At 41.4% G+C, this 13712-nt stretch overlaps 1 protein-coding gene across 1 annotated transcript in view; it reads right to left on the reverse strand.

Annotated features, from left to right (window-relative positions):
• VPS41 (VPS41 subunit of HOPS complex) overlaps positions 1-13712 on the reverse strand; it is a 189442-nt gene that overhangs the window by 66710 nt on the left and 109020 nt on the right. The window contains exons 8-9 of the mRNA XM_059074312.2: positions 3584-3703; positions 1538-1684 (exon numbers count right to left, since the gene is read on the reverse strand). Coding sequence (XP_058930295.1) covers positions 1538-1684; positions 3584-3703 — 267 coding nt within the window. The remainder of the gene's footprint in view (positions 1-1537; positions 1685-3583; positions 3704-13712) is intronic.

The following is a 13712-nucleotide window of genomic DNA, read 5'->3' on the forward strand; positions in this document are numbered from 1 at the left end:
AAACAATGACCACACGTTCAATTAAGAAAGAAAGAGAGGGCTTCCCTGGTGGCGCAGCGGTTGCGAGTCCGCCTGCCGATGCAGGGGACACGGGTTCGTGTCCCGGTCCTGGAGGATCCCACATGCCACGGAGCAGATAGGCCTGTGAGCCATGGCCTCTGAGCCTGTGCGTCTGGAGCCTGTGCTCTGCAATGGGAGAGGCCACTGCGGTGAGAGGCCCACGTACCGCAAAAAAAAAAAAGAAAGAGAACCTGAATCTTATCAACGAGACTACCTCAGATTAACAACATTTATTTTGGTGGTAACAATCACTGCATTAATAATTTTTATGCTTTTCTCTCCATAGAAGAATTTTAAATAGCTATGTCTCTTTCATGACTTTTCTGGAATTTTATGGCATAACAATGACAGCTGATATTTATTAAGTACAATATGCCAGATCCTATGCTAAGGTCTTCATTTAATCCCCTCCAAAACATGTGATGTGAGAACAATTAGCACTCCCATTTTACAGATGAGGAGAGTAAGACTTAGAGAGGGTCACGCAAGAAGCTAAGTGGAAAAGTTGGAATGGATCCCAGGTCTGTGGGACTCTTTAGAGCCAAGCTCTTCCATTAGACTATTGCTGGGATACTTTCTCACAGCGTCTTTAACTCAGCTAAGTTTTAGTTTACGTTGTTTAGATTAAGGTATATATTTTTAAAGGGAAGAAAACAACTTTTGGCTCAGAAACATCTAATACGAGAAAAACAACTAGGCATGAAATAAAGGTGAATGGATTTGGGGCCTCCTTTTGCAGAATACCTTCATTTACTCAGGCACATAATAGGCAGATAATATACATGACAAAATAGCCCCAAATCGGGCTTCCCTGGTGGCGCAGTGGTTGAGAATCCGCCTGCCGATGCAGGGGACACGGGTTCGTGCCCCGGTCTGGGAGGATCCCACGTGCCGCGGAGCGGCTGGGCCCGTGAGCCATGGCCGCTGTGCCTGCGCGTCCGGAGCCTGTGCTCCACAACGGGAGAGACCACAACAGTGAGGCCCGCGTACCACAAAAAAAAAAAAAAAAATAGCCCCAAATCTTATCATCCATAATAAGCCTGGGCCTTTACTCCACCGAACTACTAGCAAGCAAGCAGGACGATTTCATTTCAACCTTTTTTTTCCACCATCAGTCCTAATGAAGCAGCTCAGGATCAAAGCTACGGGAAATGAAAACAATAACGAAAGGAACCCAGGTGAACCAACAACACCTAACATACGTTTTACATATAGCTAAGGCCAATCGGGTTATGGGAAATTTAAAAAGGATCAAAAAGCCAGCACCATTCTGAACATGGAGAAGTTCAGGAGAAAGGATAGATCTGAAAATCTACGCATATGGAAGAATTCAAGCATGAAATGATTATCGCATGACAATAATATGCAGGTGAAAATATGCTGGTTCCGAGAAGCCATTCAAGGACTCGGACTCCTGTGGACCATCTTCGGTAGCTCTGTAACGACACAGACTTATGAGAAAGACAAGCAAAACTACCTTGACGGAGGTGCCCCAGCCAATGATCAGTGTCACATTGTCCTTCCAGCAGAGGCTACAGGGGTACATATCGGGGCGAAGACTGATATCATCCCGGGGTACATTGGTGATTCTTTGCTTTGAGGTGATGTCAAAAATCTTCACACCCTGGAAAATAAAATCGTATTAAGCATCCTCTACTTGGGAGAAGGAAGGTAAAAGAAAATTTATTAATGGTCACTGCTAAACATCAGGGATAACCAGCACAGCAAAGTATCGACAGTGTTTTTTAGGTGCTGCTGGGAGCCACAGAAATGTTCCCACTGCACAAGAATCCTGTGAAAACCCAAAACAGAAGAAAACCTCTGTCCTTCTTTCTAGGCAAACTAGATTTTATGAGTGGATGGCACAGGCCACTCAAATCCAACGCAAGTGGGAAATGTACAGATATCAACAACTGCATTTCCAAAAAGACAGAAAGTCACATCTCTAATTGTATTGTTCCACCACAAATATGGGGTTTGGTTTTCAGAAAAGCTTCGAATCTGAAAAGCCACTACATAAAGAAAAACACGCCTGACATTTTAAAGTACTCAAATGGAAACATCAAGCAAGCAGCTAAATGAAAATAAACCAAGAGGCCACACGCCTGTTGACCTTGACTGTGACCCAGGAGAAGTAAGAAAAGTCCTGACTAGCACGGTAGATTCTGGGAGGTTCCTACCATTCAAAATGGAATAGCAGGGGACTTCCCCAGTGGCTCAGTGGTTAGGACTCTGCACTTCCAGCGCGGAGGGCACGGGTTCGATCCCTGGCTGGCGAACTGGGATCCCGCATGCCACGCGGTGAGGCCAAAAAGAAAAAGGAATAGCACTGATTTGCTAAATTATACCTCAAAATTCCAAAAGCTATGCCAGATGTCCAAAAGGTAATATTTAAACTTTCTACTCGCCCTACTCATATTGAGTAAACTTGAGATAAGTGAAGTACCAGAAATTAGGATCCACTCTTTCAAAGGCAGGCCTATTTTGGGTCTGTGATTATACTAAGAGTAAACGAAAAATCAGCAATATCCTGCCCTTGTTTCATAGCAAGTGACACTTGCCCTTGGCTAATAGGCAAATGGTATTTTCAAGACCACATTTCCAATGCAGCCCTTTCATTATTAAGATGCCTTTTCATTTTCTTGGCTATTCTCCATGCCTCGGGTTTCTTCCTTTAAAATAGAGTCCAGAATATGTTGGAAATTACTCTCTCATGAACACCAAAAGCAATGTAATCTCTTTACCCTTCCAGGTATGATATCAATCCCTACAGGTACCTTTTAGAAATGGCAGTGGCAGGACATGGAAGCAACCTAAATGCCCATCGACAGACGAATGGATAAAGAAGATGTGGCACATATATACAATGGAATATTACTCAGCCATAAAAAGAAACGAAATTAAATTATTTGTAGTGACGTGGACGGACCTAGAGACTTTCATACAGAGTGAAGTAAGTCAGAAAGAGAAAAACAAATACCGTATGCCAACACATATATATGGAATCTAAAAACAAAAAAGGTTCTTAAAAACCTAGGTGCAGGACAGGAGTAAAGACACAGACGTAGAGAATGGACTTGAGGACACAGGGAGGGGGAAGGGTAAGCCGGGATGAAGTGAGAGAGTGGCATGGACATATACACTACCAAATGTAAAATAGCTAGCTACTGGGAAGCAGCCGCATAGCACACGGAGACCAGCCTGGTGCTTTGTGACCACCTAGAGGGGTGGGATAGGGAGGGTGGGAGGGAGACGCAAGAGGGAGGGGATATGGGGATATGTGTGTATGTATAGCTGATTCACTTTGTTATACAGCAGAAACTAACACACCACTGTAAAGCAATTATACTCCAATAAAGATGTTAAAAAAAAAAAAAAAGAGGGAGGAGATATGGGGATATTTAAAAAAAAAAAAAAAAAAAGAAATGGCGGCGGCAGGAGCAGCACCCCTGCCCTTTGCCGCAGCCCTGTCGGCTGGGCCGTCCTTCCAGCCCCGAAGCAGCGTTAGGGAGACCGCTTGTACCATGTTGTTGGCCCAGGCAACCAGATGGCCCCTCCACTTGACACTCCTTATGTTCCCTTCTCCTTCGTGCAGAATTGAAGACTTCCACCTGCTCATCCAAGAGCGCTCAAACAGCAGCAACTAGGAGCAAATGTCACGAAAACAGAATTTTAGAAACCAACAGTCACATATCAGATTCCTTATTATTTCTGCTTGTCCATTCACCAAGTAACAAACTATTCTCAGCCTTGTAAATGTAGGTTTCTAGTGGTACATGATTTGCATTTTGGAAAGTATTCCCAGCCTATCTTACCCTATCGAGGACGCTGTTTAAAATGTGTTTTGAGTGTTAAGGTTAGTTCACAGTCCGGCCACAAGATGGCACCCAAACACCAAAGTTCAGGGAAAATGATGTATACGCTAGTGGAAAGATTTTTATCACAGAAAGTTCTTCAAAGAGTTGACCATGAATTATTCAGTAAATTGGGAAATCAAAACCTGATAATGTTTTCCCTGAAAATAAAATATTAGCCACAGATTAAACTGCAATGATTAGAAGGGGTCTTTCACTTAACCCTAGAAAAATAATTTAACAATGACTTTTGAGCAGTAGTTCATGTCATAACAGAAGAGAAATTTGCTTTAGGATTAAACTTCTATAAAAACTTCCGAACAGAGAGGGTCTTTACTTTAATCAAAACCTCTACGTAAATATGTAGTTCTAGAATTCATGCATTATTAAGGATACAATAAAAATGTTTTTCTTGATATATCCAATTTAAATCCTGTAAAAAAAGATCTTTATACAATATGTCATTTAATACATACAAGGTATAGTTTATACAATGTGTAACTTAAACTATATAACTTTAGACAGGTAATCCTGAAATATACAGTTTACCTTTTAAAAGCAATTGCTGATGAGAGATTCCGTAACAGAATTTTTAAAATTCCTATCATAAGCGTCAGTTTCAGTTTACCTTAGTATATCCCACCCCCAAAATAGGGGAAAAAATAGGGAATGGTAGAGAGTAAATTCACAGTATTTATATTTCTTACTTGTCTTTCTCAATGGTTAGGCTCCTAGAGCCAGAAGCGGCAGAAAAAAAGGAAAGAAAAAAAAAAAAAACCCTAAAATTAAATAAGTGTCCACAGTCACTAATAAGCCGAGTTTAATCAAGTGGAAATGCCAGAAATGTATAAAGTTCTCTATCATCCATGCAAGAGCAAGGTGGCCTCACAACGTCCACAGGGGACACTGGAGACAGGGCTTCTACTGAGCACAGGTGTTCCCATCGGATAAACACAGGACAGAGCTCCTCTACATATGCTCAGCAACTTTCTAACCCAGCTCATCCTCCCCCCGCCCAGGTTCCAAGAAATCACCACCACCAAGCCTCCCTGCCTCCAGCTAGTGACACTTAGGTATGGCCTCCACCTATGATTCAGCCTCTCCCTTGGCCATGACGCAGAGAACAGAGCCCAGGCGGCCACGGAGTGTGTGCGGCGTTTTGTGATGGGACAGCTCTGAAACTTGGGATCAGAGGGGAAAGCCTGAGGTTACAACTCCTGCCACATATAAGATCACAGTTCACGAAAGACAGGTAGCTAAAGACAACTGTGTTCCATCTGAGGAATTGGCAAGGTCACAATGTCTGTCTTCCCTCTGTGGCCTGGGCCAGGCGGAGGGGATTGTAAGGAGTGGGAGGGGCCCGGGAGTGCTCCACAAGCATCTGTTGGAAGGGAGGATTGGCTGGATGGCCAGGGGGAGATGCACCGTGGCATCAAATTCCCCTCCCTCACCAATCCCCACCTAGAAATGGCCAACATAGTATTAAAGGGGGAATAAATCTGTACCTGGGTGAGAAAAATTAAATATGCCCTCAATTTTAAATTAAAAATTCTGTAAAACATGATAGAAAGAAGATCCCAGCGAAGGCTGTGGTCCAACTCATTACAAGACAGAGCCCACCTCGGTCAAGTATATAGCAGAATGACATTCAGTGCAGTGGCAGCGGGAGGGGCGGGGAGGGGAGGGGAGTCACAGGGAAAATCTCAGGCAGGGACACGGGGGCCTTGATCAGCACCGGCAGAGTCACACCTGAAGAGCCACTCCTGCTGTTGCTTGGAGACACAGCTTGGAAGAAAAAAGCAGGCAGGCTGGCACAGGATGGCAGTTGTGCCAGTTACGGGAGGTGGGCAGTGCCTGTAGAAACTTACCTCAGTAAATACAGAAAGCAAGCTTTCACAAAAATACAGCACTTCCCTGCTGCACCAATGATTACACTCTTTGGTAGCTGTTTTCCCAACAGACACTGTGTTCCAATTCAGCAAAAATGAAAACATAAAACTTCTTCTCCCACCAGTGTCCAGAGTGAAAGATGTGGAAACGTTCTCACAAAATCTACAGACAACTTCACAGCCACTTCTAGTAAATATGAGCGAAGAAGAAGAAAAACTAGCCATATGGAAAAATACACTATTTGAAAACAATAAAACTTGTCTAGGGAATAAGAAAAAAATCTCCCACTCCTGACACCACATGAATAAGACATTCTGTAAAGCAGAGAAGAGCTTTACAAATAATTCTCCTTATTCTCAGGTGACAAGAAAATTAAGCAAGAAATTAATAACAAAGGATAAGAAGAGCAAAACAGAAAAAAAATTGAAATAAAAAAATACTTTTGGGCTTTCCTGGTAGCGCAGTGGTTAAGAGTCTGTCTGCCAATGCAGGGGACACGGGTTCGAGCCCTGGTCTGGGAAGATCCCACATGCCACCGAGCAACTAGGCCCGTGAGCCTCAACTACTGAGCCTGCACGGCTGGAGCTTGTGCTCCACAACAAGAGAGGCCACGACAGTGAGAGGCCCGCGCACCGCGATGAAGAGTGGCCCCCACTTGCCGCAACTAGAGAAAGCCCTGGCACAGAAACGAAGACCCAACACAGCCAAATAAATAAATAAAAAGAGGAAATCGAACTGCAACCAGAGCACCTGGTAAATGAAAATACAAATAGCACAAACCTAAACTTTAGGGGATGCAATCAAAGTTGTAAACAAGGGAAAGTCCATAGCTCTCAAAGTTAATAATGAACAAAAACAGATGTGTGCATACTAGCTACACAGCAAAAAAAACAAAATACTTTATCAAGGGAGGGAGGAGAACTAAATAAATGGAAAGATGTATTACGTTCCTGGATGATAAGACTCAAAATTCTCACTGAAGAGCTTAAGTCTTAAGAAGTTAACCTACGATTTTAATGCAAACCCAAAGAAAATCCCAAAGGAATTTTTTCTAGAGCTTCCAAAATGCTACGAATTCATTTGAAAATATGTGAGAATAACAAGATTTTTTTAAAAAATTAAGCAATTTGGGGGTGGGGCCGTGGATGTGCCCTGCCAGACAGTAAAACATTATATGAAATTAACACCCCAAACAGTATAGTGGTGGTATCAGAACTGACAGGTGAAGGAAAAAGGAAAGAAAGAAACTGACAAAGATGAACCAAAATGATAAGGTCAGACACTGGGGGAAGGCACGTGGCTGTCTGTGTGTGTACGTGTGTGTGTATGTAGGACCCACAATCTTTCTGGAGGGTCCTTTAGCATTATGGGCTCAAAGCTTTAAAAATGTCCCCAGGAAGTCCTAGCCTAGAAGTTTATGCTAACAAGTGATCTGATAAGTGAGTAAAGAGTTATGTAAAGTTATTTATAATGGCCAGAAATGGACTGAGTAAAATGTAGTAGAGCTAGACAGCTGAAGAGTATACATTCATTTTTAAATGATTTTATATATGGACTCTTATTAACAGAAAAAGAGGTTCAGGTCATATTAAATAAAAAAGCAGATTGCAAAACAGGATTAAATATGATGACTTTTAAATAAAATGTGAATGTGTATCCATATATTAAAATCTGAAAGACACATTACAAAGTAATCATAATTAATTCCAGAAAGAGGTGACAGGTGATTTTATATTATTTCTATTTTATAATTATACTGCATGGCACACGTGAATTATTTTTTATAATGTTAATATGCAGATGAAAATCCATTCTCTAATTTTTATAGTCAGGATAATTTAGGGGAATATTTGAAATAAAACAGTATTTAAAAAGTTCACTGGAACTTGAAGGAATGTTTGCAGCACCCTGACTATGCGTTAGAATTAATTCACATAAACTGTACCTATTTTTTAAATAAAACATTTAACTTCAGAAAAATATTAATAAAGTCCTGTTATAATTCCAATTCAAGTCAAACTCACTCCACCCCATCCTTCCTGTTGTGGTCAGTGAGCTTTCAGCTATAGGATGAAGCTGCGGCCGCCGGCCTCCTTTGTCTCCTGCTCTAGTTCCAAGAGAAGCTTCCAGCAGAGGGCAGGAAGAAAAGGAGAGAAGGCTGAATTCAGTCTGACTTTTCAGAGTTCTATTACAATAAACCTTGTGTAACCTGCTCTGACACAAATCAAAGGAGCAAAGGAGCTTCTCCCTTAGTTTTTATAATGCGGACGGCAGCATCAGGGGTACCCATTCTGTGCCACTGATGGGTGCTCAGAAACAGGAGGTGGGGGGCAGCTAATATCCTAGCTTCTGTAAATGAAATAAATTTTAACTAATTTCCATTACAATTTTAGACACGATTCATGTTATTTTTCCCATGTCTTTCAGACAGCGGTAGTTTCATCCCCTTATATTTGAAAACTAAGAAATTTATTTTTTATATAAATTTTAATATAAATTTCATAGAAGTTTATATTTGAAAACTAAACAAACAGCCTTAAATATATTAGAGAGGACCATCATTTCGGAGAATCCTTCCGTAAGTCAAAGTAACTTCCCCCGATTTCTTGGTTCTACATACGTCTACGGTTATGCAGGTTCTGAGTCATCGGATGGTGAGCACCGTTTTATATCTAGTTCTCTGAGATCATGTATTTTCTTCTCATCTTCCTAGCAGACTGCAAATCCATCGGGGAGAGAAACCACATCTTATACGTACTTTGCTAGACACACAGGAATAACAAATATTAGATGCTGAGTAGGCTTTCCTAGGTCTGCAAGTCTTATTCTTTCCTTTGTTGTCCATACACACAATGTATTTGCCACAGGAAGAGCTGTGTGATTCCCAAATCCTTCAGTTACTCAGCCCGCTGAGTTAGTTAGTAAGTTAGCCCACTAACTTTAGTTAGTAAGGTCCCTACACTATTTCAGACACGTTGGCATCTGCCCTAATCTCAAAACTCTACAGGAAGGGCTTCCCTGGTGGCGCAGTGGTTGAGAGTCCGCCTGCCGATGCAGGGGACGCGGGTTCGTGCCCCGGTCCGGGAAGATCCCACATGCCGCGGAGCGGCTGGGCCCGTGAGCCGTGGCCGCTGAGCCTGCGCCTCCGGAGCCTGTGCCCCGCAACGGGAGAGGCCACAGCAGTGAGAGGCCCGTGTACCGCAAACAAACAAACAAACAAAAACTCTACAGGAAAAGAACCCTGAGACTGATTCATCCAAGGAAAACATCTGTACCTTGAGAAAGGGTTCATTTATTCTGACTCTATGTCCTACTCCTGAAATGCCGGTCTCTTTCCCTTTGCTCAACGCCAGAGGATATAATTTGTGTACAACTTGTCAAAAATTTGAAAAGTCCTTTGAAGGTGAGTCCTCCCCTAACTGCAGCCCCTTGATTTCAGGGATGTCCACTGGCCTCTCATTCGGCCTGAGCAGTGCTCCCTGGAATGGGTTTGGCTGCCTGCTCCAGGGCTCTCTGGACTGTCACCGGGCCCACTTCTCCCAGTCATCCCCTCACCCGGCCTGCCTCTCTCCTCTGTTACCTGCCTGACCCCTTGAAGCATTTATTTCTGCCTTCCCTCTCCACTCAATTCTTTTTTAAAAAAATTTTTTATTTTATATTGGAGCATAGTTGATGAACAATGTTGTGTTAATTTCAGGTATACAGCAAAGTGATTCAGTTATACATACATGTGTATCTGTTCTTTTTCAAAGCCTTTTTCCATTTAGGTTATTACAGAACACTGAGCAGCGTTCCCTGTGCTGTACAGTAGGTCCGTGTTGGTTATCTACTTTGAATATAGTATCGGTACGTGTCAATCCCAAACCCCCAATGCACCTAATTCTTTACTTACAAGTCCTATTTCCTAATCCACACATAGTATAAAACCTTAAACGTCAGCTAGTAATTATGGAATTATTCCCATTACTGTCCTTTGAAACTCTCCAAGTACAACCACGCTGTACGTACGGGATTTGATGGATAACATTCTGTAAGACACACAGTTTCAGACAGGAGGGAGCAGGATTTTTCCATCCTCATCTATGGGAATTTCAGGCAGAAACACACTATCTGGCAGGAATGCCAAAGAGAGCTCTGTTTCGTCAAGTTAAGACGAGACAATCTGCTTTTCTTACACACATTCTACGCTAATTTAACTACCACAAGACTATCTGCCTGTATTTCACTGACATTTAATAACATCCATTTCTTTCTTGCAGCCATAAAACTGCCTAGAGACCTACTGAGCACGAATCTTCTACAAAGCATTTTAGAGGGGAAGCCATTGGGTGAACTACCCTTAAAAGCAGCTGGTTAATTTATTTGGTTCATCTTCCACATCCTGTAATACTGAGTTGTCATTATCACAATACTGAGAGCAATTTAAGCTCAATGGGAGCTAAGTACATAGAGAGGAAAAACTGTTTCCAAGAGGTCTATTTTTTTGTTGGAGAAAGTATTTTAGGGCTTTATTTCCCATAAATCCACATTCTGGCAGTCAGCACTCTCAATACTTATATTTCAATAGGAGCCCTCAGATCCTCAGCAATATACTTTATTCTCCTATGTTTTTGTGCTGATAAATCTATCTAGAACTTTCCTGCACCACATCCCAGCATCTCCCACACATGGGCATGATTCCTATTGGGCTGTAATAAAGCTGCCAGTTCTGGTAGCCTAACACCCGTCATTACCCATCACCATTCTTCCCTGATGGAGGAAAGGGAGGGTGATTGGCCCTTTTTTAATCACTTTGTGATCTTCCAAGTATATAAATCATTTGAGTCCTTCAGGTTCCCTGAACACCAGCATCACCGCTTGCTCTGAGTCTGGGGTCTAATAAAGCCCATGGGCAAGGGTGTTCCACCAGGAAGGATCGAGAGGCTTGGAGAAAACAGACTCCACAAAAGACAAAATGCTTGATCAGAGAAGATGCTGGAGTGTGAGATAATAAAACAGAGAAATAGTGAAAGAAAAGCAAAACCCAGCAAGTTAAAATATGCCAAATAAGGCTGTCCCGGTAAAAACAGACCAAGGGCATAATGCTGGGGAGGACTTGTCACAAAAGGATTTTAAAATCCAAGATTGGAAGAGATTAGGGATGAAATTGAACAAGTCAAGAGGGCAAGTAGAAAAAAAAATTAGCGAGCTTGGAGAAGACCTGGGGCGGTAGCTGGCTGCTGACAGCAGACAGGAGTCTTGAACCTTGATGGAGACGGAAGTGACCGAGAAGAACCCCACAGACCAGAGGACACCTCTGTCCTGCTTCGGCTCAGTACCAAAGTTTAAAACACACAGCCTTTCTAAACACCATCGAGAGAGAACTTAAAACACGTAGGAAGAAAACAGGGATTTCCCAAATATATTACTGCTTTCAATTCGGTGGTTATTTCCTGGACAAGTTCGAATCCGTCCATCCCCTTTTCCCAAAAGGTGAGTTAACACGTTTAAAAGCAGTTAAACACAGGCCAGATACAGTCTCTGTACACAGATGGATTTCCAGAGGCCACCTCACAGGCTATTTGCTTCCAAGCAATATCTGAATAAACACAACTAAAACACAACACAGGTTTTGGACAAATCCTTGAAGTTAACTGTTCCTGTGAAAACTATGTAGCCAGAAATACGCTTTGAAATTTTAAAAAACACCCTATCAACGTAAGGTAACAGTCAATTTAGTGACCTAGAAATCAAGCTATGGGTTCAAGGTGAACCAGAGAAGTTAAACATAAGAAATGGCACTTAGGAGCAGTCCCTTCATATTAAAAAAACAAACCACACAAAAACAAACAAACAAACAAAACTAGCAGCGACCGAGAGATATAGATCTATGTATCTACTTGCCCATCTATATGGGTTTAGCAGTCAACTGTAGACAGCATGTGAGGCAGACGCCTATTCAAACGAGCAATCTGCAATTTCTTCACAAGCAACTCACAATTGTAAATGGGATTCCAGAAATGAATGGGGCATTTAAAAAACAGTTTTACCACTAAAAACAAAACAAACAAGCAAGCAAACAGAAAACCTTCCAGGTGGGTCCTGCAGACTTAATATAGCTGGTTGTTCGTGTCAAACACCTTGGGTCTGTTTTTCAGTTTGCAGGTGTCTGAGGGTCTGTTTCCTGGGGCTGGCTTCACCATTGGAGCCCCTTGCCCCCGCTAAGAGTAGGGAAAACACAAAAGCCACCCACTGGGTGATGAAACGAATGAATGTTCTGTGCGACGAACAAATCTCTCTAATTTTAACTACGCCTAATCTCAATCGTAGACGACTCAGGGGGAGATCTTTGCACAGCGAGGTTATGAAAAGGAAACACAAAACTCTTAAGTCTTGAATAAGAGAGTCACCTGAACACACAGGTTTATGGATCTGAACAAGCACTTCACTCAATGCAAAGTAAAGCAAAAGGGAACCAGCAAGGACCTACTCTATAGCACAGGGAACTATACTCAATATTTTGTAATAACCAATAAAGGAAAAGAATCTGAAAAAGAATATGTACACACACACATATATACATATATATATATATAATGGAATTGCTGTGCTGTACACCTGAAACTAACACAATATTGTAAGTCAACGATACTTCAAGTAAAAAAAACAAAAACAAAAACAAAGTGAAGCAAAAGGGGAAAAGTAAAGATCAGGACACTGCCTACAGAAGAAACCAAGTGAAATGAACCTGCCTTTAACTGGGCACCGTGGCTTGTCTTTGAGAGCCTCCAAGGAAGCAGCAAGACAGATGGTTTGGGGGCAGACTCACGTCTATGGAGTAGAATATATTTGTCCTCTTTGTACATGGTTCAGCATCTACTCTAAAGCCTCATTATGACTCCTATATAATGCTTCCCTAGAACAAGAATAATTATTCCAGGTTTAGCTAAAATTGGAGAAAAGGCTGCAGGCTACTCAGTAAGCAGCAATAATTTGTGCTCAAACTGACAATAAATATCAAACGGACAGTCGTCAATTGTCCTGGCTTCTATGGTAATATTAAAAGCTGCCCCGAGCTAAGAATACAACCAGAGAAATCACAAAGGAAGAGATATAAGTGACTAGTAAATAAAAATGCTCAAAATCACTAATAATTTCAAAGAAGTTACAAAATTGCACATTGGAATCTCTTTCTATGGATATCATATTGGCAGGCTGATACGGTGAAACGGGTCCTCTAACACAGATGGTGTAAATCTGTATGTTTTCTGGAATGTACCTTTACTTGGCAGTTATGTATCCAAAGCCTAAAAGATGATCATAATCTTTGACCCAGTAATTCTAATCGTAAGAATCAGCGCTAGGAAAACATTCCGAAACACAGACAAAAGTTCATGCCCAAAGATTTCTAGCTTCATTACAGCATGATTTTATGCTAACCCCAAACTGGATACAACCTAATGGCCCAATAATAGGAGAAAGATTAAGAAAAGTAAATAGACCCACAGGATGGAATATTATGTAACCATTAAAGAACATCTGAGCTAAGATTAGACTTCAATAATGTAGGGAATTTCATATGATTTACAATGCTAAGTTGAAAACAACAAAAAATAGTTGGGATTACTTTATACATTCTTTCATTATTGCTTTTTATTATTATAAAAGGCATGTTTTCTACCAAAAAACAGCAGAAAATAAAAGCCAATGAAGGCCAGAAAGAACACTAATAATCCTGCCCAGATATTGTTAATAATATATGTTAATATTATTAATATGGTTAATAATTTGGTATACAGCTTTCCAAGAAACTGCTACACCAGACATTTATATTTCTACCAAAAAACGAAATCAGACCATACGTATATTTTCATAAAGTACCTCAACAGAAGTCATCTAGCAAATGTTGGGCATTTTATTTGTCACAAC

This window comes from Kogia breviceps, chromosome 9 (assembly GCF_026419965.1).
Source record: "Kogia breviceps isolate mKogBre1 chromosome 9, mKogBre1 haplotype 1, whole genome shotgun sequence".
In the NCBI taxonomy this organism is placed as follows: Eukaryota; Metazoa; Chordata; class Mammalia; order Artiodactyla; family Physeteridae; genus Kogia; species Kogia breviceps.